The sequence below is a fragment of the Tenrec ecaudatus genome, chromosome 3 (genome assembly GCF_050624435.1).
Source record: "Tenrec ecaudatus isolate mTenEca1 chromosome 3, mTenEca1.hap1, whole genome shotgun sequence".
NCBI classification, from domain to species: Eukaryota; Metazoa; Chordata; class Mammalia; order Afrosoricida; family Tenrecidae; genus Tenrec; species Tenrec ecaudatus.
In genome coordinates, this window is record NC_134532.1 from 100,997,012 (window position 1) to 101,023,848 (window position 26,837).

Genomic DNA, 26,837 nt, shown 5'->3' on the forward strand with positions numbered 1-26,837 from the left:
GTCTTGACAATCATATTATGCAAATGATTTCCTATTAGAAAAATATTACACTCTCACACTAAAGATTACTCAGTGCTAATAATGTCAAACATGGTCTTGCTTGAAATAATTATTCAGCAATATTGGTTGTGTTTGACAATATGGTACCCAACAGTGAGTCTTGTCATTAAGGGCAGAGGTAGGGGAAAAAAATAGTAATGCAGTGCCCCCAACAAATATGTTTCTGATAAAAGCTTATGTCATGAAGCCCCACCCTTTTCCAGAGGGACCAAGCTTCAGGGAACATGTATGAGGCTTGTTTCAGATCTGCTGGTTCCCAGCTCTCTGAAAGTTTTGGGAGTAATAGAGCTCCTGAAACTTGAGAAAACTCTGGAGAGTTTGAATGAAATTGTTTGTGGACGTGAGCTATGTAGGAATCAGTGAGTAACTCTTAGGGCCCACTTGGATTGAGTCAATACCTGGAATACAGGCTAGATATCTGAATACCATACAGAGAGAGCAGAGAGTGCGGTCAGTGAGGGGACAACTGAGCCCCGTGGGAAGGCTTGCTGTTAGCAACCACAGGCAGTTTGTTGCAGAATATGATCCCAGTGTCAGTTTCTCGTGTCCCCCTAAATTGGAAGACTTTGAGACATCTCTCCTCTTATCTGGACCTCATCTTCTGCCAGACGTTTACATTCAAACCTCTCAAGACCCTTTGGAAGCCACCAGTTTTCCTGTAATTTCTTTCTATTTGATAGTTCATCCCCCCTTAACCTTTGGGTAATTCTCAACTATTCCTTTTTGTGCTTACCATGTACTAAACTAGTCCTAAAAGCTTTCTGTGTCTTATCTTAATTCATCCTCACGCAACCCTCTGCCTTAGGTTATTAGCCCCATTGTGCAGCGAAGGACATGGACTATCTAGGGCAGCGGTTCTCATCCTGTGGGTCGCGACCCCTTTGGGATCCAACGACCCTTTCACCCGGGTTGCCCCATTCATAACAGTAGCAAAATGACAGTTATGAAGTAGCAATGAAAATAATTTTATGGTTGGGGGTCACCACTACACAAGGAACTCTATGAAAGGGTCTTGGCATGAGGAAGGTTGAGAACCACTGATCTCGGATTACATGATTAGTCCAAGATCACACAGCCTCTATGTGGTGGAGTCAGGTCCCTGACTGCAATCAAATGTGTGACAGCATTTAGGACACACCTGAGTATGACCCTCTGTGTTAGTTACACGTCCTTCCCCTCTGTACGGCCATCTGCTAACAAGTGTTGACCTTACGAGAGATCGTCATTGTCTTTCCTTGTCTCAACTCCACACTGGGCTCACCCCCACCACCCCGCCAGTGGTCTCGCTGTGGTCATCCGTGGCCTGTTACCAAAAGCGGGAGATGGTGTCCTGTTCTCTGTCGTATTTGATACTAGTTAGTACTTTCTTTTTCCTTCTTCGAAAATTCTCTCCGCCTCTGATTTCTGTGATACGGTCCTTTTGCTGGTTTTTGCTTGCTTCCTGGGCATCTCTTTCCAAGGACCCACCTTCTCTCTGAAGTGCTGTTCTTTTTCTAAGTTCTCTCTTGATGTCTCTTCTCCTCTTAAAACTTTGTCCAGTTTCCCTCCATCCATGTCATTCCATATTGACTGCTACGTTCTCAGATCTATTTCTCCTGCCCAGGATCTCTCTCCTAGGCGCCAGGCCGGTATTTCCAATTATCTACCAATTATGTAGACGTAACGAACTTGTTATGTCCCAAACAATTTAGAATTAAAAAAAAAAAACATACTTTTTTTCCCTAGTCTTTATTCACTTTTCCCATTCAGAAACTTCACTTTTTCAGAAAAAAATAATATTTCTTTTGTTTCGTTCAGTTCGCATTGGAGAATGGGGCCACTCTGATTCTGTTGGAGTCCTATAGCCATCTCTCCGCCCCGGTGCTCTCTCACTCCTCGGTCAGAACCTCCCTCTCTCACCTGGAGACCTAAAGTAGCCAACTCATTATTAGCCCTCTCTGGGATGCTGTCTGCTTCAAACCATTCCCTGCTGTTTCAGAGTGACTTTCAGAGGAAGCATGCGCCTTAGGGCTCGATTATAATGCCCGGAGGCATTTTCTGACCAATATGCCCCTTCAAATTTAATGAGAAGCCCTCTGTTGGCATACATCGGGGTAGACCTCAAGTCTGTGCACCCATTGTGTAATAAGCAATGTGTCTGAAGCAGAGAAGATGGACATTAAGTGTCCGTTCCGTGAATTAGTTGAAGGATAAGCTGCTGCAGCATTCAGCAGCAACAGGTCCTGGTGTTTACCAACGTTCTAAAAGGCTGTCTTTGTTGAAATGAATTCTTCATGCTTGAATTTAAACCTTTCTACCTAGTCCATACTAGGCTATCATACTCTGTGTTACAGCGGTCTATACATTATGGTGTTTTATTTAAAACTGCCACCAAACTACCCCAGCCCTCCTTCTTATGTCTTAATTTCTACTCTTGTGGAGGTGCCTATGAAGATTCTGTCAGACTCAGGCAACCCAGTTGTAATCCTAGATCTGGCCGGTGCTTGCTCCGTACGTCTCACATGCCATATCTCCGTTTGTGACTATTGTGTTTTCTGTCAAGCTAATGCTCTGCATTAGACTGCTGCCTTGAGATCTGCAGTTCAAATCTACTAGCCACTTTGTGGGAGAAAGATGAGACTGCCAGCTCCCATAGAGCTACCGCCGTGGAAACCCTACGGCGCAGTGTGCTCTGCCCTATAAGGTCACTATCGGTCAGAACGGACTTGTCGGCAGTCTGTCTTTTGTCTTTTGTAGTCTTGTGTGAAAAGAGATTTAGCAGGCGTATTAAGTGAGTAAAATGTTTGATACCGGCGTTGGAACAAAGAGTAAAATGAGCCTAATCTGAGTCCTTTTGTTGCTGCTGTTAGCTGCCATCTAGTCTACCACTGGCCTATGGTGACTCTGTGGTCATTGTATTCTAGAGGGTTGTCATTGGCTGGTTTGGGATGTAGATCACCCCGTCTTGTTCCTGTGTCTGTCTTTGTCTGGAAGCTCTGCTGAACTCTGTCCATGCAAGCCTCCACTAAGAGGTAGCTAGTGGCTGTGGTAGCTGTGCTTGATTGAAGTGCATTGGCCAGGAATCAAACCTGTGTCTCTGCCTAGAAGTCAGGCATTCTGCCACGGAAACCACCACTGCCCTCAGCTCAATGGGGATTACCCGATGGGAAATGCAGTAAGTCAGCTGACTTCAGGGGCAAAGCCTGTGATGCAGAAGTCATGGAAGCTCATGGCCAGGGCACTGAACCAAGACTTAGGGGTGACGTAGATCTTATTGAGTGAGAGCTGGTCGGGGAAGGAGGCAGCTTGCTGGGCTAGAAGAGGTGCCTTCCTTGAGGACCTTCCCCTTGCTGGGGCAGAGTGTAACTAGTGAGCCTTGTTCTCGGGGGGAGGGGGGGGGAGTGGCACCATCTAAGGAATTAAGACTTTAAGGCAGTGGTTCTCAACCTTATGCCGCAACCCTTTAATACAGTTCCTCATGTTGTGTTGACTCCCCAAACGATTAAAAAAATTGTTTTTATTGCTACTTCATCACTGTAAATTTGCTATTGTTATGAATCAGGAGACCCCTGTGAAAGGGTATTTCCAACCCCCAAAGGGGTCACGACCCACAGGTTGAGAACTGCTGCGTTAAGGTCAGAAGGGCGCCACCAAAAAGTTTTGGGTAGCACGAACTGTTAAGTGCTGAGCTTCCAGCCAATAGGTGATGGCTCGAACCCACCCCTGGAAGAAAGGTCTTGCGGTGTGCTTCTGAAAGGTCCTAGCCAGGCAAACCCTGGAGCCCACAGTGCTCCGCTGAAGTCATTGGATCACAGTGAGTTCAGTTAACCTCACAGCATCCGGTGGTGAGGGTGAAGACAGTCTACTCTGAAACACATGGGCTTACCCGGAGCTGAAGTTGATTTCACAGCAACTGGCGTGGCTTTTTAGTTTTAGGTGCCAATGAAGCCTTTTTACCTGGGAGGGGCAGGATCAAGATGTACGTTTTCGGAAGAGCTACAGGAACCAGGGCTAAGCACTCTACCGTTTAGAGCAAGGCTTCGCAACCTCAGCACTGTTGGCCTTTGGAACCAGATCATTCTCTGTTGCCCGGACACTAGTATATTGACGATCATTCGTAGCTTCTGTCTACTAGGGGCTAGTCACATACCTTCCTCCAGTTGGGGTAAGGCAGAGTATCCCAGACATTGCCAGCCGTTGTGGAAGCTGAGAGACCAGAAGGACTGATGTTTGAGAACTAGGGAGGGACTGTGGGGGATGGAGAGGCTACTTATGCACACTATCCGGAGTGTATCTTTGTTTATTTTAGATAAACATTTTCTTTAACCACAAATGGTTATTTAATTATGGTTTTGGTTTATCAGATTGAATATCAAATTCAAGGTATGCTTTTCTGTGGTGAGGCTTTGGGTCAAATGACAACCTTGAAAATCCGGTGGGGCAATTCTGCTCTTGACACATGGGTTTGCCATGAGTTGAAATCGACTCAGTGGCTCCCAGCAAGCTGGCTTCAGGGAGCTCTTCATTGCTGTAAAAGCTTCCAAGTGAAAGTTTAGCAGTTCAGATCCAGCAAGAGCCACCTTGGAAGGAAGGTCTTGTGGAATGCTGCAAGGTCACAGCCATGGCAACCCTGTGGCCCACAGCCCTCCGCTGAAGCACATGGAGTCGCAATGAGTTAATCAGCGTCATCGGTGGTGATGGAGAAGACAGTCTACAGTCTCTGCCACTGTAGTAATGCCAACTTGTGGTTTCAGATAGCAATACTTCGTTCCTTCTCACAATGTGGTGTTCCTTCCCTAATAAAATACTCACAGTGTTCCCTGTAGGCCAGCAGTTTCTCAGCCTGTGGTTGCAACCCCTTTGGGGGTCAGATGACCCTTTCACAGGGGTCGCCTGATTTATAACGATAGTAAAATTACAGTTATGAAGTAGCAACAAAAATAATGTTATGGTTGGGGGTCACCACAACATGAGGCACTGTATGAAAGGGCCGCGGCTTTAGGAAGGTTGAGAACCACTGCTATAGACGTTAATTCTCGTTCTTTCTGTGCACTTTTTAAAATGCCAGTCCTGTGACCAAGAGGAGGCCCTGGCTGTGCAGATAACAATGATACTGACTCCCTTTTGCCCTGGGAACAGAGTCCAAATGACACACCGGCCTTTGCAGTCCAACTCCAACTGCAGGGACGACCTTTGGTCTGGCTACTTTTCCTGACAGTGGTTCCACTGACCACTGTGTTGCCAGACCTTGATCATGCCACACTGTCTCAAGTCTCTGTTCAGACTTTTCCTTCTTGCTGGACTCTGCGCATCTTCCCTGAAACACGCGTGTTGCCCTTCAAGATCAGCTCACAGAGGCTGTTCCTCTTGGAGCTCTTGGTGGTCCCCTGGGAAGAGTTAGGTAGTCCCTGTGCATCTTACAGCTACAACACTGCGCAGTAATTGTTTGTTTACAGGGTTGTCTCGTTCACAGGAGCTTTGAGTGCCTGAAAGCCATGTTAAATGTGTGTCGAATGAGTGCATGAGTTTGAATCATTGCTATGGGGTTAGTCTCCAAACATACAAAGCAGAACACGTTTTAGTAAGATTTGTGTCTAACAGTTGTGCCCATGTGTAGCAGAACAGTTTTCTGATTCCTTTCCCATAGATATGTGAGGGGCGCTGAGGAAAATCTATTTTAATTTACTTAAGAAATTAAAATATTTTTTGTATATAAAAGTTTTATCTAGAGCAGTTTGCCCCCAAAAGACATTTGATAATGTTTCGAAACCTTTCTGGTTGTCTTTAGCATCTAGTGGGTAGAGGCCCTGAATCCTGGAAAACATCTTATAGTGCACAACTATTACCCCCATCCCCTGCCCCCTCCCCCCAACAACCAAATGTTCCCAAATGCCAATAGTACCAAGGGTATGAAACCTGATTAAGGGTGGTTTTTACATCTACATAGTACTCTGGCTTACTAACATCTACTTTCACTTTCTGTCCCCCAAACCAACTTGTATGGTTTTCGGAATCGTATTTGTTGTGCAATAAATTATAAATGAGAGTGACTCCGAAAGGATTGCCACTAGGATTCCAGTTTGTGCATACATGGGTTTGTTTCAAACAAAATATGTGAAAATGTGTCTGTGATCAGTGGGTGCCCAAGGTTTTTAGTGGCTCCTCCTCCCAAGTGGGGAGCTGTGTCCTTCATTGTCTGTTCTTATTCTGGAAGCGCCTCTGAAAGCTGTTCACTTTGGGTGACCCAGCTGACATTTGCAATACCAGTGACACAGCTTCCAGCATCACAGCCACACATAAGCCACCACCATACAGTCAATGACCATTTCACAGGTAACCCATCAGATTGTTCAAACCACAGGACAGTGTCACTGACAGCTCTCTATTATTTTTGGCCTTAGCATATGAAGCATTACTAAACAGGACAGTGCAGAGTCAATTCAAATAATTTCTTAAGCATAGGGAATCCCATTGTAAGGGGAGAAAGCTTTGTAAAAATTTCAAGAATATTATTCATGAAAGTTGCCACTTCACTAATTACAGACCAATTTACAATGCCCAAGCATCTGAGAGCATTCTCTCCCCAAAATTATGATGTCAGGCTAACGAACTCCTTATGGATGACCACAGCATATCTACTCAGTTCACTTGCTATTTGGGAGGAATGAAACTGTCTAGAGGAAGAGAAGTGGAAAATATCGAAACTGTCAAGGATTTCATTTTACTCGGCTCCACAGTCAGTGCGTATGGAAGCAGCAGTTGAGAAATCAGACGTTCGGTTGCAGAGGAAAAGGCTGCTAACAGTAGACCTCTTTATGACCCTTAGAAGCAAAGATGTCACTCTGAGGACAGAAATGCGCCTGATCCGAGCAATGCTGTTTTCAGTCTCTTCATAAAAGTAGACAATGAAGAAGGAAGACCCAAACGGGTTTGATGTCTTTGAATTACGGTGTTGGAAAAGTATCTTGAATTTACCATGGACTGCCAGAGGAGTGAACAAATCGGTCTTTGAGGAAGTGCCGCCAGAATGCTCCTCACACACAGGGACTCCGTGACATCCTCTCCTGGTGAAAGACATCACGCTCGGCAAAGGCGAGTGTCACTGAAGAAGAGGAAGACCCCCGTGAGCTGATGGAGCTGGCTGCAACAGTGGGTTCCAGCACAACCGCCGAGCAGAGAACTGGAGAACAGTGCGGGACCTGACGTGTGCCGATCTGTTGACCATGTGGATGCACGTGAGGGCCTAACAGCAGAGGAGGAGAACAGCAGAAAGGAGAGGCTGAATGTGCAATGCTGTCTCGAAGTCAGATGGAGCCATGTGCAGGAGGCAGTTAGAGGTCATGGACGACCCTGCTACAGGAGGAGGAGGAGCAGGAGCAGGAGGAAGTGGCTACAGGAGGAGGAGGAGCAGGAGCAGGAGGAGGAGGTGACGGCAGCAGCTAGGGCCACAAAACGGGACTGGAGCCGAGACAACAAATAGAAGAGTCATGCCTGTTCTTTTTAAAGTATCACAAGTTAACTGATTAAGCCTTTTTTATCAGAGGAAGCTTAAGTCCCCAAAGTTCTTGCTCAGCGTCCTGCGGTTCCTAGCAAAATCAGGACTCCAGCTGCTCCAAGCCAGGCTCCGAGATTGTCCTCCCGTGCCACCGTTCCTCTCAGACCAGAAGCAAACCCACTGCCAGCGAGCCTGTGCTGTCGCTAGAAGAAGAGTATTAATGACTGAAAGCAATCTTCAGTGAAATCTTGGCACTCTGTGTTTGAGCAGAGCTGCTTGTAGGGGAAAACACACTGGCTGCCAGGAGCATATACATTCATTGTATGTGTGCTGCGTGGTGTATGAGGACTTGAGCAGTCCCTCAGCTGCGCATCGTTCAGCTCTTTGGGACCCTGGAGAAATAAATGATCAACTTCCAAAGGATGTGCTTTTAATTTATTAAGGGTGCAGTTGCTGTTCTCCATTTCCATTGCTTGAGCTTTAGTGACACTAGACCGGTTCGAAGGCGCTTTTGTTTTGCGGGGCGATTTTCCATATTTGGTGTTGGAATACTCTTTCCTTTCTGATTCTCTTTTTCCAGATGTTTTTTCCAATATCCAACTCACTTTTTTTTTCTGGATCCTTTCATGTTTCTTATCACATCATACCAGATGTGAAGGTTCTTCCTTGTTTTAATTTCTGTTTAGTGTTAAAATTAGTCCCTTTCCCTGCTCTCTTATCATTATGGCAGCCAAATAATGATGCCCAAAGCCACGGGCAGATAGCTCCATGCTGTCGACTCCTCATAGCCCCAGCACAGCGGAAGAAAGCAATTCCCGGTCCTGTGTCATGCACATGGTCAGTTTCCGATTAGATCATTGTACTCCATAAAGTTTAATTAGCTGACTTTTCAGAAGAAAATCAGCAGGCCTTTCTTCCTAGTTTGTCTTTTCTGAAAGCTCCATGGAAATCCGTCTAATGTGATAGCAACATGGGGCCTCCACCGACAGGTGGGTGCTGGCTGTGCTCACTGCTCATTGTCAAACTGGGTCTCCTGCTTGGAAGGCAATGATTCGAACTCTGAACCACCACGGCCTTATTGCCAGGTCTGCATTTAGTAGTTCAAGCAAGTTCAAAGGGAGAAACTGTCTTAACACCATCTAGTTTATTTTTTTAACCTTGGTTTCTTTCTTTTTACAGGTCAGTGCCCTACTCTTCTAAATATGTGCCCTTTTGTTGCAGGTATGATGAAGCCAACAGGGCCCTTGGGAACAGCTACTCCTGGGGGGATGCTGCCTCCAGGCCCCCCACCTCCCGGAACCCATCAGTTTGGTCAGAATGGAGCTCATGCGTCTGGGCACCCACCTCAAAGGTGAGCTGGCTGAATCCAAACCTTCCTTTTGATTAAATCTACTAAATTGCCTGAGAAGTACCTTCTACACTCACCTGTTGATAGTTGAAAGTTTGACCTCTTGTGGGCGTCTACATTGTTGAAAAGGTCACCAGGATAATTGCCCTAGGAATCTTGGCGTTTAGAAGAATTAGGAAGAGGGAAAAATAGAGATTATTACATTTTACAATTGGTAGAAAAATCATTTTGCACGAATACCGTACATTTTTGTGCTGGGTTATACCCAGTTTAGAGCTTTGCCTTGCAGTCACTATTCCAGATGTTCTCCGACTTTGTATCCCTCATTATTTCAAAGCACGCTATTTTCTTGAATCCTGTATGGACTTGAGCTCAGTGGCAATGGCTGCTTACTACGTATGTTTTAGAATTAACCTAGATTGGGGCCAGTGGTAACAACTGTAGGCTTGGCGTGGGAAGGCTATAGAGGCCAGTCAGGGCTATAGTGAAACAACACAGAAAGTCCATCTTGTGTTTACAATAAATGAAGATGGAAGACGTTGGAGGCAGCCCTGTAGAGGCCGAGGTATGAGGTGTGTCGCGCCCTCAGCCCATTAGGGACTGTGTCCCTGGGAAGGAAGTCAGCATCACACGTCCCCTGCTGAAAATCCATTCTTGTTTGTCCTGTGAAGAGTTGATGCGGGGAGCCAGAGCTAAAGCAGTGCTGAGCAGTGTTTACTTTGGAATCTTGCCCAGGATTACCCAGAGGCCTCTTTTCCCATGTTCCTTTTGAAGGTTGGTAAGCTGGGGGCTAGGGAAGTGACCCCCAAATGTGGCCTAGACCCTGCTAACAGTGAAGCCGTTCAATTACCTTGCAAGCCCTGCTAGTAGGCAACTCCCTCTGGGGTTTTGAAGATCAAGTTGATTCTCCTGCAGGACATTTGTGAGCTTGATACCTCTCCTGGCTCTCGTTTGTCATGACAGCATTTTCAGCAGTGTGGGAGCTGTGGGAGCCAGAGGCAAGGTTAAAGCAGGGCAGACGGAGGAAGCACCTCACTTGTTGCACTGATGTTTAATCTTGGGTCTCTCCAAGAACGAGAAGTCAAAAGAGCCTTGAGGAAGTGCCTGAAGAGGTGGAGGAAGGGAAAATCAAAGAGAATCCCAAAGCCTCTCTGGTTCCTTACCTGTGATACTGGTAAGAAGCTCAGGTTAGAGTAGTCAGCTGCTAACCAAACCAAACCAAACCAAACCAAACCAAACCAAACGGTGGACCGTTCAAACCCATCAGCTGCTTTGCAGGGGAAAAAAATGTCATTGAGATTTGCAGCCTGGGAAACCTGTGGGGGCAATTCTGCCCTGTCCTGTAAGGTTGCTAGGAGCCAGAATCTCCTGATCAGAATCAGCTGGTCTGCGGTTTGATGCGTGACGCTGGTGATGTTCGCTGGCCTCCCCGAGTCACCTTCTCTTCACTTGTAAACCGCGAAAGGGGAACTCTCAGCCCAGCAGTAGTAACGAGATCTCTGTTGTAAAACTACAGGAACCCAAAGGCATTTCAGCAGCAATACAAAGATTGATCGGCCAGTTTGACATTAAAGTTTAGTATTAGCCTGGACTGGGATGATCTCTATGATTATTACTGTTTATTTCATTAGCGCAATTTAACTTAGGAAATAAATCATGAACTTTGTCACTAGACTGCTCTAGCCGCGTGGTTGTGTGTTAGTATAGGGTCTACCTTAGACTCTGGAGTCAAAAGGACATGTTTGCTACCCTTGGCCCAAGCAACGACTGGCTGGACAAGTTATTTAACCTTGCATGCCGTGAAGGACTCAATGCACCAATCATCAGTATCACTTCATTGGATAGAGAAAGTACAGCCCGTAGTTTACCCAATTAGCTCAGTCCAGTTAACCAAGGCAACTCCAATCAGAAATAGGCTTTCTGGTGATTCCCAGGGAACCACTGACAGATGTGGCCCCTTTCGTCCACTATTCGTGTGCTTCCAATTTGCACAATGAATGGAATTTGGAAATGGAGTTAAGAAATGGAGAAGAAAAGGGCAAGACTTGCTATTTCAATCCAAACCTCCTGGGTCACCGTGCGACATTGCCCTCGTGGAACACGCACCTAAGTCTATAGTGCACAGCAAGGCCGAAGGGCACCGTGACAGTGCGGGTGAGTCACACCAGTCTGCAGTCAGGTGTTGTCCAGACCACAGTAGGGCACCGGGTCTCCTGGAGGACTGTAGCATTGCGGTCCTGTCGCTCTTACTCAGGAATCCCATTGATTGGACTTTATAGCTAGGCTATAGAATGAAATCAAAATAGAATTCAGGGCCCCTAAGTGGATTTAAATTTAAACTTGACAGTGTAAAGTTAGTGAGTGATTCATCGGATTTTAAAACCATAATTAGTCATCTGTACTTTAGATCTTGGCTGAGTCAGCATAAATGCCTTAAACGTGGTGTGCCAAATGGTACTAACATACTACGGAGAGTTACTACTGGACAGGATTAATATACTCAATGAGCTCTAAAAGTCTCCATTTTGAACTCCGTGGGGAAGCCAGGGGTCTCTTTATCATGAATAGTCAATTGGTGGAGGGGAGAGGCTCAGCTTCCAAAGTGATGCAATTGTGGGTGTTTATTGACTAAGACATTGGTTGGAATGGAAAAGCAGGAAACAGGGAAAATAAAGAGAAGTTGTTTTCAAAGTTAGAAAGGAAAAGGAAGGCTTGGTCAGTTTCATAACCCCTGGGATACATGCACTGAACATTGAAGAACGAGTAGGCATTTGTGGGTTCAAAGTAAGAACTCAGGGCTGTAGTCTCCTGTTCTGCGTTTACCTATTTAACTTCAAAGAGTGCTTGAAGTTGCCTGTTTCATTACTTGTGTTCCCAATCTTTCACCCTATTGCCTTTGTTGTAAGTGATTCATGGATTTTTTAAAAATAAATCATTTCATGGGGGCTTATACATCTCTTATCACAATCCATACATCCATCAATTGTGTGAAGCACATTTGTACATTCGTTGCCCTCATCATTTTCAAAACATTTGTTTTAGACTTGGGCTCTTGGAATCAGCTCCTCATTTTTCATTTTTTCCCCTCCTCCACACTCCCTCCTCCCTCATGAATCCTTGACAATTTATAAATTATTATTATTTTATCATATCTTACACTGCCTGATGTCTCCCTTCATCCACTTCTCTCTTGTACATCCCCAAGGGAGGAGATGATATATAGATCCTTATAATCAGTTCCCCCTTTCTACTCTACCTTCCCTCCACCCTCCCGGTATCATCACTCTCAACACTGGTCCTGAGGGGTTTATCTGTCCTGGATTCCCTGTGTTTCCAGTTCATATCTGTACCAGTGTACATCCTTTGGTTTAACCAGATTTGTAAGGTAAAATTGAGATCATGATATTTGCGGGGTGGGGGTGGGGGGTAGGAGGAGCATTTAAGAACTAGAGGAAAGTTGTGTGTTTCATCCATGCTACACTGCACCCTGAGTGACTCATCTCCTCCCTGCTACCCCTGTACAAAAGGATGTCCAGTTGCCTACAGATGGGCATTGGGACCCCGCACTCCCCCTCATTCACGATGATCTGATTTTTGGTTCTTTGGTACTTGATACCTGGTCCCTTCAACCCCTTGTGATTGCACAGGCTGGTGTGCTCCTTCCATGTGGGCTTTGTTGCTTCTGAGCTAGATGGCTGCTTGTTTACCTTCAATCCTTTAAGACCCCAGGTGCTATATATATCTTTTGCTAGCCGGGAACCACCAGCTTTCTTCACCACATTTGCTCATGCACATGTTTGTCTTCAGCAATAGTGTCGGGAAGGTGGGTATTACGGAATGTCTGTTTAGTCGAGCAAAGTGTTCTTGTATTGAGGGAGTACTTGAGTGGAGGCCCAATGTCCATCTGCTACCTTACTACTAAACCTATAAATATATGCACATAGATCTTTTCCCCCACATCATATATAAATACATTTATATATGTACATGCCTGTATTTAGGTCTCTACTATGTATGCCCTTTGCCTCCCACTACTTTCCCCTATTTCCTTTTGCTTTCCTCTTTCCCACTATCATGCTCAGCCTTCATTTGGGTTTCAGTAATTCCTCTCGGTTATATTGCCCTTGATCAAGCCCTACCAATCCTCCCACTCCATGCCACTGGTTTTGAATCACTCGTTGTTCCCTTGTCCCTGGATTGGTTAACACCACTTCCTTTCCCCCACCTCCCCCTCTCCCCCGCCCCCAGGAACCATAGGTCCCGTTGTTTTCTTCTCTAATTTCTTTATCCAGCCTATCTTATCTAGATAGAACTGTAGAGATAATAATATCCAAGGACTTTTTTATTCTAAATATTATTAGCATTTCTAAAACATTGGTGAAAAGGTTTGGGAAATGGTTTTCTCAAATAATTGAATAGTATTTTTAAAAAATACAAGCAAATAAAAAAATTGAATTGCTAATTCCTGTGTTCTTATTGATCAGACTTGACATCTGTAACCATATCTCAAGCTACATCTGTGAATATTTTCATGTAGACCACGTGCGTTATTTATATATATCAGAACTCTCTGCGTATATATGAGGGAAAGAGCCGTGGTGGTGTAGTGACTTGCCCATCAGGCTGATAGCCACGGTGCCAACAGTGTGCACCCACTGGTTGCTCCAGAGGAATAAGATGAGGCTTTCTGCTCCATACAGATCGACAGCCTCAGAAACCTCGGGGCCAGTTCTGCTTTGCCCCATCCGGTGGCCAGGACTTGGAATCACTTTGATAGCAGTGACTTTGGTTTGTTCTTGGGGGAGTGGAGGTGGGGTGGTATGACTGAGGGAAAACAGCAACAACAAAAAAGTATTTCTTTAAAAAAAGAATTGCCTTTTATAAAGCAATAGGTTGTAAAAATAGGTCTTTAAGATAATTCTTGGAGTAATTTCTAAGTAATCTCAGTATATCTCAAATGTGCCAGGTATGCCTAGAATTATTGTGTGTTGATTGATTCAATCCCTGTAGCCATAGATTAGGGTTATAAAGAAAACTTTTTACTATGGGAAGTTAGCTTTTATATTTTTTTATCTCTCCACCACCACCACCCCCTGCCAAATTAAGTAAATCCAAGGATGCTTAGTTTAATGGATGTTGCTCTTTGGGCTAGAGAGGATATTGACACACCGTGGACTTCAGCAAGGCTTGGTATTGGCGCTGAAACTATTGATTCTAAGTTAAAGTCTTTAACCAGCTCTTTGCTGCAGGATAACTTGTCCCTCCTGGGTTATGTGGAGAAAGCATTTTGATCACTCATCTGATTGACTAGAAAATGAGATCTCATCATCTTGGAAATATGCTTAATATTACATTTGAGTAATGATAAGAAGACTGATTGTAACTTGTGTTTTTATTATAACTATCCTATTGAAAAAAATGATGAGAGAAAACTAGCATGATATTTTAGAAAATGCGCTTATTAAGAACCAGAAAAAAAAGGCTGGTTTCAGCTTTATCACAAATGCATTACAAAGTCTGTAGGGAAGCCCCAGGCCTCAGGCTCCATTCCTAATATTTCAGTGGCGTTGTGGTGAAAGGCAAGGGTGTGGAGCACCAGGGAGCTGGCTTCCAGTTTATAGATAGAAACATTAAAATCAGAGTGTTCCTTCTAGGACACTTCCATTTAAAATTTAAAATTGATCAAAAGTCATGATGTGACTCTGTAGGAGGTGTGGGCCTCATTTGGCAAATGAACCACCACGGGAAACTAGTGGCCGGCTGCTAGTTTCATGTCAGACGGGTAAGTTCAAACCATATGCAGGGTGGTGGCATGTTTACAGCGGAAAGCATGAGCAGTTTCAAAGCTTCCTGAGTCGTTCCGTGCGAGCACTTGTTATCATGCAGGTGATGTTCTAGAAAGTGGGTGTAGCATAAGGAGAGTGCTGGTAACTATTCAACCACAAAGGATTTTAAGGTTTTTATGCTTATTGTGTGGTGCTTTTGTTTTTAATCTTCTGTTCATCATCCACTCTAGTACAGGTAAGGCTTTCATGGGCTTGGCCTCCTAAATCTGTTTCCAAAATAACTTCTTTCTTCGTGTTCGAATGTTATCGATGTTGTTAACGTGACAGGTTCCACATGTGAGCACAGTTGGGATGATGATGGGAGTCATTGGGACCTCCCTTCTAGGTCAATGACAGATTCAGTATGGACCTTGTTTTCCTAGTGCTTATTGCACTTGACAAGTTATCGACATCACCCTTTGTCATTTGCTTATGCGATCCTATGACGTTGTTTAACACCCTGTTTTCTTCACTCAGATTTCCAGGCCCTCCACCACTCAGCAACGCAGCTCCCTCCTACCCACCATATTCCGCTTCCACACCATCGGCTTATCCAAGTCCTGGGTCCACTTCGTCTGTCACCCAACTGGGCAATCAGCTCAGTGCCATGCAAATGAACAACTATGGTACAGGTTCCATTTTTAATATTCACCGACTGTCTTATGCCGTGATTACTTTCGAGGGGAAAGATTTTCTTCATTTTGAACCTGGACATAACTGACAATCGTATATGGAGGTAGTAATCTGGACCATCTGCAGTGTCCATGATTTCAATTCATTTTTACTTGATCATGCTGTCATGTATGTTCAGTAGCAGAAAGTAAATAACCACAACAAACAGCTGACCACACAAATCAACACGAGATCAGTGAAATTACTTTCAGAAATAGGAGGCTAGAGTTTTCATTTTTATATTGCTTTGTTGTTGAGAAAATATACAACAGGATATAAGCCAGTTCAACAATTTCTGTATGTACAGTGAATATAAAGGTAGCTTTAACTGAGTGCTGTTTATTAGGCCCCCAGATAGAAAGTATAATACCTATTACTTCCTATTGCCTCTTCATTCTGTGGTTAGGTCCTGGGAAGAATGGGAACTCGTGGCGTGAGACAGTGAGGAGAATAATAGGACAATCACCAGTTACAGGACTGAGATACCCATCAATAGAAGCGCTGGGCAGTCTAGGAGCCGTCGACATCTCTAATGCAATTGGCACTATAGTCAGACATTTATTTGGAAGGAGAAGGTGCCGAGGGGGCAAAGAATTGCTCTTTTCAAGTATTTGTAAAAGCCCCTCAGCATATTTCCTACCATCCACGAATTTCAAAATGGATAGTCTCCACATGTATTTGACGTCACATGCTTAGAGAAAGGAGCATGTAATCCGGCTGTACAACAAGCTTGACACTGAGCAGAAATCATGTGAATAGCCAATTTCTGGATTTTTCTACCTAGCTCTGGTCCAGCTGACCAGTTCCCACACAGGATGGGCATGACATATTGGATGTGGGTTACTGGAGAATGTTTGATATGTAATAAAATGCCCTCCTACATAATTTTCTACATTTTGTACTGAAGCAATTCTTTATATGCCAATAAAGTTGTTAAAAATCGTTTGTAACAATATCCATCAGAAAAATATAATGAAAGATTAAAAAACAAAACAAAGAAAACCAATGAATACTTGTATCAATCTCTGAGTGAAGATTTCACTTGGGGGCAAAATAGATGATTCTGAAAGGTCCCTTCTTACTTGATGAAGGGAAAATAAAGTGCCCCTGCTCTGTACCTTGTAGGAGCTAGAACGCTGAGAAATGGGGTGTTTAAGTGATTTGTTCTTTTTTCTTAGGCTCAAGCATGGGTGCTCCCAGTCAGGGGCCCCCTGGACCTCCAACAGCAGCAGCGTTCCCGGGTCCCCCTCGGCCTCCACAACCGTCCATCTTGCAGCCAGGATCTCAGGTGCTCCCACCACCACCCACTGCGCTAAATGGCCCTGGTCCCTCACCCATGTCTCCGCCAACGCACAGGCCAGATGGGCTTCCTGGACCTGCCCCACCGAATGCACATTACCAGCCCCCACCTCTTCCAGGACAGACCCTGGGTGCTGGATATCCTCCACAGCAGGGTAAGGTGGTCAGGGATCATTGGTTGTAATCCCCCCCCCCCATGTTAGTAGACATCTATCACTTTTAAGGAAGAGTGGATTTTTAATAGTTTAGCAAGCAACAACAAAGAAAGAAGAACCACAGATATTCAAACTTAACTACCTATAGAAATACTGTTCCCTTGTTAGCTGATAGCGAGTTGGTTCCGTAGTGCACAACAGAATGAACCCCTGCCCGGGCCTGCGCCCTCCTACAATGGCTCCTATGTCTGAGCCCATTGGTGCAGCCACTGTCCGTCTCTCTCTTGAGGGCCTTCCTCTCCTCACTGCCCCTCCACTGTACCAAGTGTGATGTCCTTCTCCAGGGACTGATGTCTCCTGGCAACATCCAAAATATGCAAGACAAAGTCTCGCCATCCTTCCCTCTAAGGACCACTCTGGCTGTACTGCTTCCAGGACAGATAGGTTTGTCCTTTTAGCATTCCATGGTACTGGCAGTGTTCTTCTCCAGCACCATGATTCCAGTGCATGGACTCTTCTATGACCTTCCTTCTTCAATGGCCAACTTTCACATGCATATGAAGCAGTGGGAAATACCATGCCGTGGGTCGTGTTGAAAGGAAATATCTTAAATAATTAAATTAATAAAGGAATGAAACAGAACTTACTTAATGAGAGGAGACATACAATAGGATGCTATTGGTGACCCTTATCTCTGGGGTTTACATGTAGAGTCATTTCTGTTTTCAAACTGTTTTCAAGCTGCCAACTATGGAGCTCAGATGGCAGGCCCACAGCTTGGCTACCCAGGAGGCTTCCCTGGAGGTCCTGCCCAGATGGCTGGCCTCCCGCAGCCCCAGAAGAAGTTGGATCCTGACGCCATCCCCAGCCCAGTAAGTGGTCCTCTCACCTTAGTAGTTCCAGTGACAAAAGAGCGTCCTGCACTTACTGCTCCCAGAGGCAAGCCCTCACCAAGGCAAACCCTCCCTGTCACTGAGGCAACCCAGACTCATCGTGACCCTCCAGGACAGAGAGCAAGAGCCTTGGTGTTTCCGGGCTTGTCGGTCTTTGCGGGAGTAGAAAGCCGCGTTTTTCTCTCATGGAACAGCTGGTGGCTTTGAACAGTGGGCCTTGCAGTTGGCAACCCACCATGTACCCTCTGTGCCACCAGGGCTTCTTCAGATTTCACAGTAGTCAGGCCTTGTTGCTTGCAGTCTGCACCTCACCCTCAACCTTCCAGTTCCTCCTACGAAGATACTGGGAGTTATTCTTGATGTTCTTTCTCTTGCTTTTAATTTATAGGATTTCTTAGCTAATCCTTTTGGTTCTGCCCTACCTGCCCATTCCATTCCAAGTCTTGGTAATATTGGCATAATTCATTTCCACAGTTCTTTTAGACCCTGAGTGTCCAACTCTAATCTCCTTGATACCCCATCCACACCACTCCGTATTCACTGCACTTGTGATTTCCTGCCCTAGAACATGCAGTTCTATACATTTTGTGCTTATGACCTACAGTGTCAACTTGCTGAGGGCAAGGAGTTTATCTCCATGTCTCTGATACCCAGAACATGCTCTGACACACAGTATGAATTCAGATACTTGTTGAATGAGCAAATACACATTAACAACTAAAATATTAAGAAGCAGTATATACTGTGATTAAAATATACTTGCAAATCAATCCAGCACCTATGCTTGTTGTGAAAGTAATGAAACAGCAAGTAATGCCTGATGGAGCCTGTTCAGGTTCTTTAGCCAACTAAATAAAGTCTTCATTCATAGAGCCTGACATCAAGCATGTTTTTACTATCAGTAAACTTGTTCAGGCTGCTCCTTGAATGTCTGATAAACCACCTGGCATTTTTAATAAAATAAATATCCTGAACACAAAAGAAAAAAATCACTATTCTTCTAAATCTGCTCATATTTAGTGTACATTTTTAGTCAACATGTTTGCTAAAGCTGTTTATCTTTAGTGTTTATCGCTTGAGCCCTGGGGACAGAATGGTTACAAGCTGGGCTGCTACCTGCAAGGTCAGCAGTTCAAAACCGCCAGCCGCTCTGCGGGAGAAAGCCAGGGCTTTCGACTCCTGGAAAGGGTCACAGTCACGGAAGCTCACAGGGGCAGTTCTTCCCTGCCCTATCGGGTCCCTGTGAGTCGGAATCAATTCAGTGACAGTGAGACTTCTTTCTCATGTGCTGTACTCTTGTTGGTGCTGAGCCCATAATACATTCTTGAAGTTGTTGGCGACAGTATATGGAATCGCATTCATTGAGCTCCTGTTGTTCTCCCGTCCTGATGTGTCAGGTGTCTATTGCAACCCTTCTGCGTGGTTGGATTACCCATGTTTGAAATTGAGCAAATGGGTGTCGTCATCAAAACTGCACCCCCCCCTCTGAGCCCACAGAGGGTCAGTCAGAAGCACGGCTGGCCTTTCCCTCTTTCTCTCACCACCTCAGAGAGCAAGAAGTGCCCCGAGGCAGCCTTTCTTCCGGACGCCCACCCTTCTCAGCTCCTCCTTTGTGTCTCCCTCATTCTTGTTCCTTTTTCACTAGAGAATCGTTTTCTAGGTTTCTTTTTCCCGTCCGTTCTATTTTATGAACCGAGAATACTCTGTTCATAGCAATTAAATGTAGAAGTCATTCCCCTGACGCATCTTCTTCTGAAAGAAAAAGAAATCTATACATTGTTGAGGTTATTTTAGCCTTAACCAGCAGCATCACTATCGTCAATATCAAACTAAGTACTGAACCAGTCAAAATCACTCTTGAAATGTCTGTTCCCTGTTTTCAAGGGTTTGCCTTTAACTTGCAGTCTTCAAAATCGCTAGAGCTATTAGACTATTTTACTCTCTTCTTGATAGTGTTCTAGCCAGGCTGTGGAGTAATTTAGACATGTAATCACCTCCTACAACATTGTTTCTGTGGGAACAGTGCTTTTTAAACTGCAAGTGACTAACTTAAAAATGAGCATTTGAAGAGTGACAGCCTTACTCTTAAAATAGACTCTGTCTTAAGATTGAGAACTGTTGACACTTAATGTGTTTAGGTTATTGTGACTTTGGCCTGGCTTTCATAATTGACTCTTAGTTGAAACGAATAAAATTAATCTTGACAATAAATTTAAATGATGCCAATTTTGAGTAAGCCAGATGAACCTATGGTGTGAAAGGAGAGGGTTTGATTCTTCAATTTGCTGGTCTCTGTGGCAGCTCTTACTCCCATCTGTGTTATATTGTAGTCGCTGGGTGCCACCTTCAAGTTGATTCTACTCATAGTGACCCCACATGCACCAGGATAAAACACTGCCAGATCCTGTGCCATCCCCACAGTGGTCCTTATGGCTGAGCCCATTGCTGCAGCCACCGTGCGGGTCTTCTTCCTCACTGCCCCTCTACCAAACCCAGCATGGTGTCCTTTTCCAGGGACTGGTCTCTTCTGACACCATGTTTGTGTTCGTCTGGGTAGACTAGAGAAACAAATTCATAGACCCTCATATGTGCACAAGGAAGAGCTTTATATCAGAGTAATTGTGTATTAAGAAATCCAGGTCCACTCCATAAGTCCGATATTAGCCCATATGCCGATACCAATCTATAAATTGCTCTTCTGACTCACACAACACATGCAGTGTTGCCGAATGCTTGAAGATCACAGTCCAGTGGGTAGAAAGTCTTGTGGATCCAGTGACTGTGGAAGCATCACAGCACTGGCGTGGGTTCCCACGTGGCTCTTCTAGCTCCAGGTCTCTGGCTCCATCAGCATCGTGCCACATGGCTTGTCAGCAGGAAGACAAAGCAGTGTGTGTGTCCCGCCTCCAGTGAGAAAGATAGGAGTTCCCAGAATCCTCAGGAAAAGGCCATGCCCAAACAGAGGCCTCATTGGCTGTGACCTGATTGACAGGATAGACTCCACCCCTTCACAAGTTGACAGGAGATTATGTACCTACACAATGTTCTTGCTTCACAGGAGTTGACTGATGTACTTCTCCCAAGATAGGTTTGCTTGTTCTGGCAGACCACGGTGCTTTTCATGTTCTCCACCAGCACCGTAATTCTGAAGCATCCATCCTTCAGTCTTCCGTATTCACGATCTAGTTTCACGTGCATGTGAGGCCATTGAAAATACCATGACTGGGGTTAGTCCTCACCGTGACATCCTTAGGCTTCAACACTTTAAAGAGGCCTTGTGCAGCAGACTTACCTAATGAAATGATTTCTTGTCTGCTGCTTCGATGAGCCTTGCTTGTGTATCCAAGTAAGATGAAATCCTTTGGCAGCTCCCATTTTCCTCCATTTAGCATGATGTTACGTACGTCTTGATCTAGTTGTGAGGATTTGGGTTTTGTTTGCATTAAGATGTAAGCTATACTGAGAGCAACAGTCCTTGACCTTTATCAGTAAGTGCTTCAAGTATTTTATATATATATAGTATCTATAAGTATAGATGCAGCGTTTTCTATAGCCTTGATTCCATAAAGACTTAAGTCCTATGAAATTAGGAAGGCAGAAAGGTAGAATTTAGAGCTAGCTTAATCTATGTATAGCTTCACATTCTATGAAACCAGTGTTCTCCGTGCCAGCGGGATGTGCATTGGCCGAGATGGGAAGGAGGCCCGGGGAGGAAGGTTTCAGTTTGAGGAAGACAGTTTCCACATCATGAGCAGAGTCTGTAGGAATGCAAGCGCTCTTGTCCAGATTCCCCAGGGCTTCCTGTCCCCGTCTGAATGCCCTTGCTTAGCCTCCTCCTTCCTCCTCTCATCCCCTTCTTTCTCCCCTCTCGCCTCTTCCTCGTTTATCACGTCCTTACTTACTCATGTGCATCCAGTGAAGTAGAGAAGAGAGTTTACCACTGAAGATCTGGAGGAGGACGATAATTATTAGGATGGTTTTATGCTTTCATATTTCCTCCAAACTGCTAGATCATTTTTCCTTTCTAGACATTTACAACCAAAAGATTTTTTTTCTTGTTATCAGTAATAAATGTCTTCAGGAGAGAAATACGTTACAAAGTTAGAGGGCACAATTAGAGAGTTGTACTCCTTTTGTTTTTATAAAATAGGTTGACTTCATAGAGTAGCACTTTATACCCCTTGCTTATTACAATTGAAAAAGTTTGGGTAGAGGGAAACTTGAAAAATCAAATTAACGATTAAAAGGGATTTGATGAGAAAAGGTAAAGGTTCTCTAGATAACACATTGTAAATTATTTCTTCTGAATGTAATGGTTTTTAGCCCTTCAGAGTTTATTTTTCAATTGTGAAAAAATGTTGAAAATTATTTAATTTTTCTTTCGTTTCAATTTTTTTCACTTTTCTTCATGCATTCCTGTGGTCCCAATAAATAAATGAAATGAAATGAAGTTCACTGTAGGGTCTGGGCCATAGAATAGAATTTGGGGAAACACTCCGCTGAACTTGTGACCATGAACAAAAACGGAATGAAGAAAGGATGGATTCTCAACGTCAATCTGATATGCAATTAATGAAAGCATTTAGAATCTGCCTGTTATGTTGTGTGTGGGTCATGTGAGAGGAAACGTGGATTGGGTGGGTCATTTTGGAAGTGTCTTCAGTGACTTGACTGTTGCCTGGTATGATATCTTCTCTATCAGATCCAAGTGATTGAGAATGACATCGCCACCAGAGGGGGACAGGTTTATGCCACCAACACCAGAGGCCAGGTTCCTCCCCTGGTCACTACAGATTCTGTGATACAAGACCAAGGTATTTATTTGCTTTGCATTCTATTTCTGATTGAGCCTTATACATTTCTGACTTTTTTTTCCCCCAATGGCAAGCTCACTGATACCTTAGAAAGTGCTACCACTGGTGGAGAAACCTTCCGTAAAACTGAGAATGGATCTAATTCCCTTTTAAATCTCAAGTCCCAAGAAGATGCTGCTAATCAAATTCTGTTCTCTACCTGTGGAGAACGAGAGAGTTTCTAGTAGACCAGTCATGTAAAGAAAATTCTTCATTTGCATCAGTGGTCTTAATTACTTCATGCTCTAACCCTTGAAACAGTTGTCAGGGCAGTTTCAACTCTTGGTGACCCATGTCTATAACTGCATTCCGTGCAGGTGTTGTGACTAACCTTTCAGAGGCAGGTCGCCTGGCCTTTTGGGGTGCCTCTCGTGGGTTCGAACTGCCAATCTTTTGATTACTAATCATGCTGCTTATCATTAGCACCACCCAGAACTCCAGTCCAGCCTCCGCTTGGTTCAGTTGACTTACAACACCTGGGAAGTGGGCAGGCCAGGAGTTAGGGGTTCGAGTGCTCGAGAAGAAGACAGCAGCCACAGTGGTAGTGTAGCAACATGTCCCAGCCTGTGGACGGCGTGGGGACCTCCCGGCACCTCAGTGTGCGCCCTGTCCTGCAGGACCAATGCGAGGATTGGAAGCCACGCTGTGTGTGTGTTTGGTGGGAGGATTGCTCAAGGCCACCCTTGTTTTCAGAAATCGTGAAGGAAATGTTACAAGTTAAGCCAGTGCATCCTCCCAGTGTTTCCCACAGTGGGGAATGCTGCCCCCTGACGGGCGCTGCAGAAGCAGGTTCCTACCCTTGACCCTGGATTCTAGGCTCTTGTACAAAAGTGCTCATTGCCACGGAGGGTACTGGATAGTTATTTTTCGGAAAAGGATGCAAAGCCTTAGAAGCATTTTCAGTATTTTAGGGAAGATGTTTGCTAAGCAAATTGTAAGTGTGTCCCTTGAACCTTTCAGGCAATGCCAGTCCTCGATACATCCGCTGCACAACATACTGTTTCCCGTGCACGTCGGACATGGCTAAGCAAGCTCAGATTCCATTAGCTGCTGTCATCAAACCCTTTGCCACAATTCCTTCCAATGAGGTAAGAGTCCCAATGAACGGCAACCCATAATCTACCAGCGATGGAGCATGGTCCTCTGCTGTCCTCAGAACACTCGAGGATGTGTGTATGCAATGCAGAAACTTCTTCCGTTTCTTAGGAAAACAGACACTTGTGGCTTTTTGCCTGTTCATCCATTCGCTCGTTGACCTGTTGTAACAAGGTGTAAGTACAGAAAATGTGGCAGGTTACAGATTGACGCATGCTAAGGACCCTTCTGAGGCCCTTAGGGTCCAGTTCAGGGCCACCATAACTAGGTCTTGTTGCAGCAAGATAAGGGTTATAAGGGTCTTTGGCATTATTTGCTATTAGTTGCTACCTGGTAAAGCTCCCATTCATGGTGATCCCATACCCAGGGGTCCTCTAAAACTTTTTAAACAGGGGGCCAGTTCACTGTCCTCAGACCCGTTGGAGAGACAGACTACAGTTTTTTTTAAAAACTATCAAATTCCTATGCACACTGCACATATCTTATTGTGAAATAAAAAATAAATCGGGACAAAAACACCTGTTGGCCTGGATAATATCCTCGGTGGGCCGAATGTGGCCCGTGGACCACAGTTTAAGGACCCCTGCAGTCAACTGAAACCCTACCCCCTTCTCCACTCCCCATGAGGAGTTTCAGATCAGACCATGGTGACACACAATATGGTCATGAACTGAATTTCATAACTAGACTATCAGGCCTTTAATCCTAGTCCGGCTGAGTCTGGAAGTTCCCCTGAAACCCGTTCCCTCTCACAGCGGCCACCTACTGCACATGAAGTTCCTTGGTTGGCAGTTAAACTTGGTTCTCCTACATGGAAGGTGAAAATTCTACCACCGAATCCATCACTGTCTCCTTGGCATGACCGCCCACTTTAATAATCACTGGGCCAAGATGCTTGTAAACCTCTGCTTAAATCAGCATGATTCGAAGGCAAAGATCTCTATGGACCAACTTGGAAAGATATACCCAATATATAGATAAATGGGTGGGGGGAATGGAATTAAGAAATGGTGTGTGTTTAAGGTAAGTGTTACTGGAATTCTGTCAGTGGGCATGGTGCTGAGAAGAATCAGAAAGACCCTAACTCAGCCTTCCACTGCTGCTACCTCTTCTGATGAATGGTGGACACCCACATATCTACAGAGACGCTGTGGCAGTCAAATAGAAAGTGAAGGAAAGCCGTTCTCCTGGCTGGCGCTTGTAGTGTAATCCCACGCAGAATCCCAGAAGTGAGGCCAAATCATGGATTCCCATTGCAGCTGTAGAGGAGAAGGCTCTATCTTTTCCTGCCAACACAGACGTCATCTTGGATCTAAGTTTTCTGTTTTTTTAATCAAAGGCTGATCAGATACGCATATAGCCCCACCTAGTCCAGGACTCTGTCGACTCATACAGTGTGTTTTTAGTGCCAGTTTTGCATTCTGTGCTTTGTACCCATTCCACCGCATGCCGCTGCCATCTGCTCAAGGTGACATCCCCCCCACCCCCTAGCTCCTCCCTGTGTTTTCTGTCGCCCTTCCTCATTTTTTCCTAATAACTCGGAGCGTTGTCCTTCGGTAGATATACTCCCTTAATCCCAAAGTGGTCGATTAGTCCAAGGTGGGCACACCTCAGTAGGAGTAGCTATCCTCTTGCAGGCCTGTCTGTGCTTTGGCTGAAAATGTAGCCACAAGGGTGAGTTCACTTCCAGACTCAAAGAGTGACCAAAGGCTTGGGAGTCCCACCCTTCCCTATCCAACCCTCACGCCTGGTCTTTTTCATGATTTTGAGTTTCATTCCATCTCTCTCTCCCATTCTATCCGGGCCCTTGCACTGTCATCCTTTTCAACGCAGTTGGGAGGTGAAGCCCCTGGGTACCATCTTCAGGTCTCAGGGTCACAGAGACTGATAGTCTCAGCGACCATTCGTCCACTGGACTAGCTGTTTCCATGTGACTTTAATTTTCATCATTTTTTCCTCCAGAGAGACCAATAGTATGAATCCATTGTAGACACCTAACATTCACACAGTTGCATTCCGTTTAATATTTTGGAAGACCATCTCATTGTTCCAAGAGTTAGCAAGTGGTTGGCTCATGAGTCAGTAGTTTGTTCCTTTTTCACTGCTGAGTGATATGTCTTTGTGATGGATATAGCAGTTCGTTTACCTACGTGTCTATTGATGGGCATCTGGGCTGTTCCCAGTCCGGGGCTTTTATGACGAAAGCAGCTATGAACATACTTGTTTCCATCTTCTGTAGATGTATGTTTCCCAGCGCCTTCTGCTCCCAGCCACCCTCCCCTGGGGCAGACACTCGTGGCTTGGAAATTGATCCTCCCTAAAGCACATTTTTGTATCCTAACTTCCTGTATGTCTGTCGCAGTGTTCAGTCTTGCCGTGTGCTTTTTAAAAGCATCATTTGGTTCTAAGTAACTAAATTGTAAACATTCAAGGATTTGAGGAAGAGTGTACAAAGAAAATTAGCTTCCTCCCCCGTTATACACAACCCTCACCTGCTGTTTGTGATCCCTTCCAGAAGTCTGGAAGCATATGTAATATAGCACGTAGTATCCTTTCACAAAGCAGATAGATAAGTAGTGGTGTCCTACTCACAATCTCCTGAACTTTCCTTTTTTCACTTACCGTGTCTGACCCCTTCCATGGCATGTCGTGACTTAGAGAGCTGTCTCATTCTTTGCAACGGCTGTAGCATGCTATACTGAGGTCATTAGGGGTTCAGTGATACACTTTACTTCTGCTGGGGAGACCCAGGTTTAGTTCCCAGCCAAGGCTTCTCCCGTGTAGTTCTCACTCGTCTGCCAGTGGAGCCTTGCTTGCCGCTGTTATGCTGAGTAGCTTCCCATGGAGCTTCCTGAGGAACACAGACTAGAAGAAAGGGTTAGCAATCTACTTAAAATCAGCCAGTGAGTTGGTGCCAACTATGACTATATATAGCATCCGGGGTCTTAAAGGCTTGAAGATAAACAAGTGGCCATCTAGCTGAGAAGCAACAAAGCCCACATGGAAGAAGCACACCAGTCTGTGTGATCATGAGGCATTGGTGGGATCAGGTGTCAGGCATGGCATCCAAGACCCAGGACAAAAAGATCGTATCAATGTGAATGAGGGGGAGGGCAGAGTGGAGACCCAAAGGCCATCTGTAGACAATTGGGCATCCCCTTAA

At 45.0% G+C, this 26,837-nt stretch overlaps 1 protein-coding gene across 1 annotated transcript in view; it reads left to right on the forward strand.

Moving 5' to 3' along the window:
- The window catches only part of SEC24D (SEC24 homolog D, COPII component), a 103,439-nt gene that overhangs the window by 4,741 nt on the left and 71,861 nt on the right, over positions 1-26,837 (forward strand). Inside the window, exons 3-8 of the mRNA XM_075543878.1 lie at positions 8,756-8,885; positions 15,185-15,333; positions 16,558-16,833; positions 17,575-17,705; positions 22,429-22,540; positions 23,540-23,667. Coding sequence (XP_075399993.1) covers positions 8,756-8,885; positions 15,185-15,333; positions 16,558-16,833; positions 17,575-17,705; positions 22,429-22,540; positions 23,540-23,667 — 926 coding nt within the window. The remainder of the gene's footprint in view (positions 1-8,755; positions 8,886-15,184; positions 15,334-16,557; positions 16,834-17,574; positions 17,706-22,428; positions 22,541-23,539; positions 23,668-26,837) is intronic.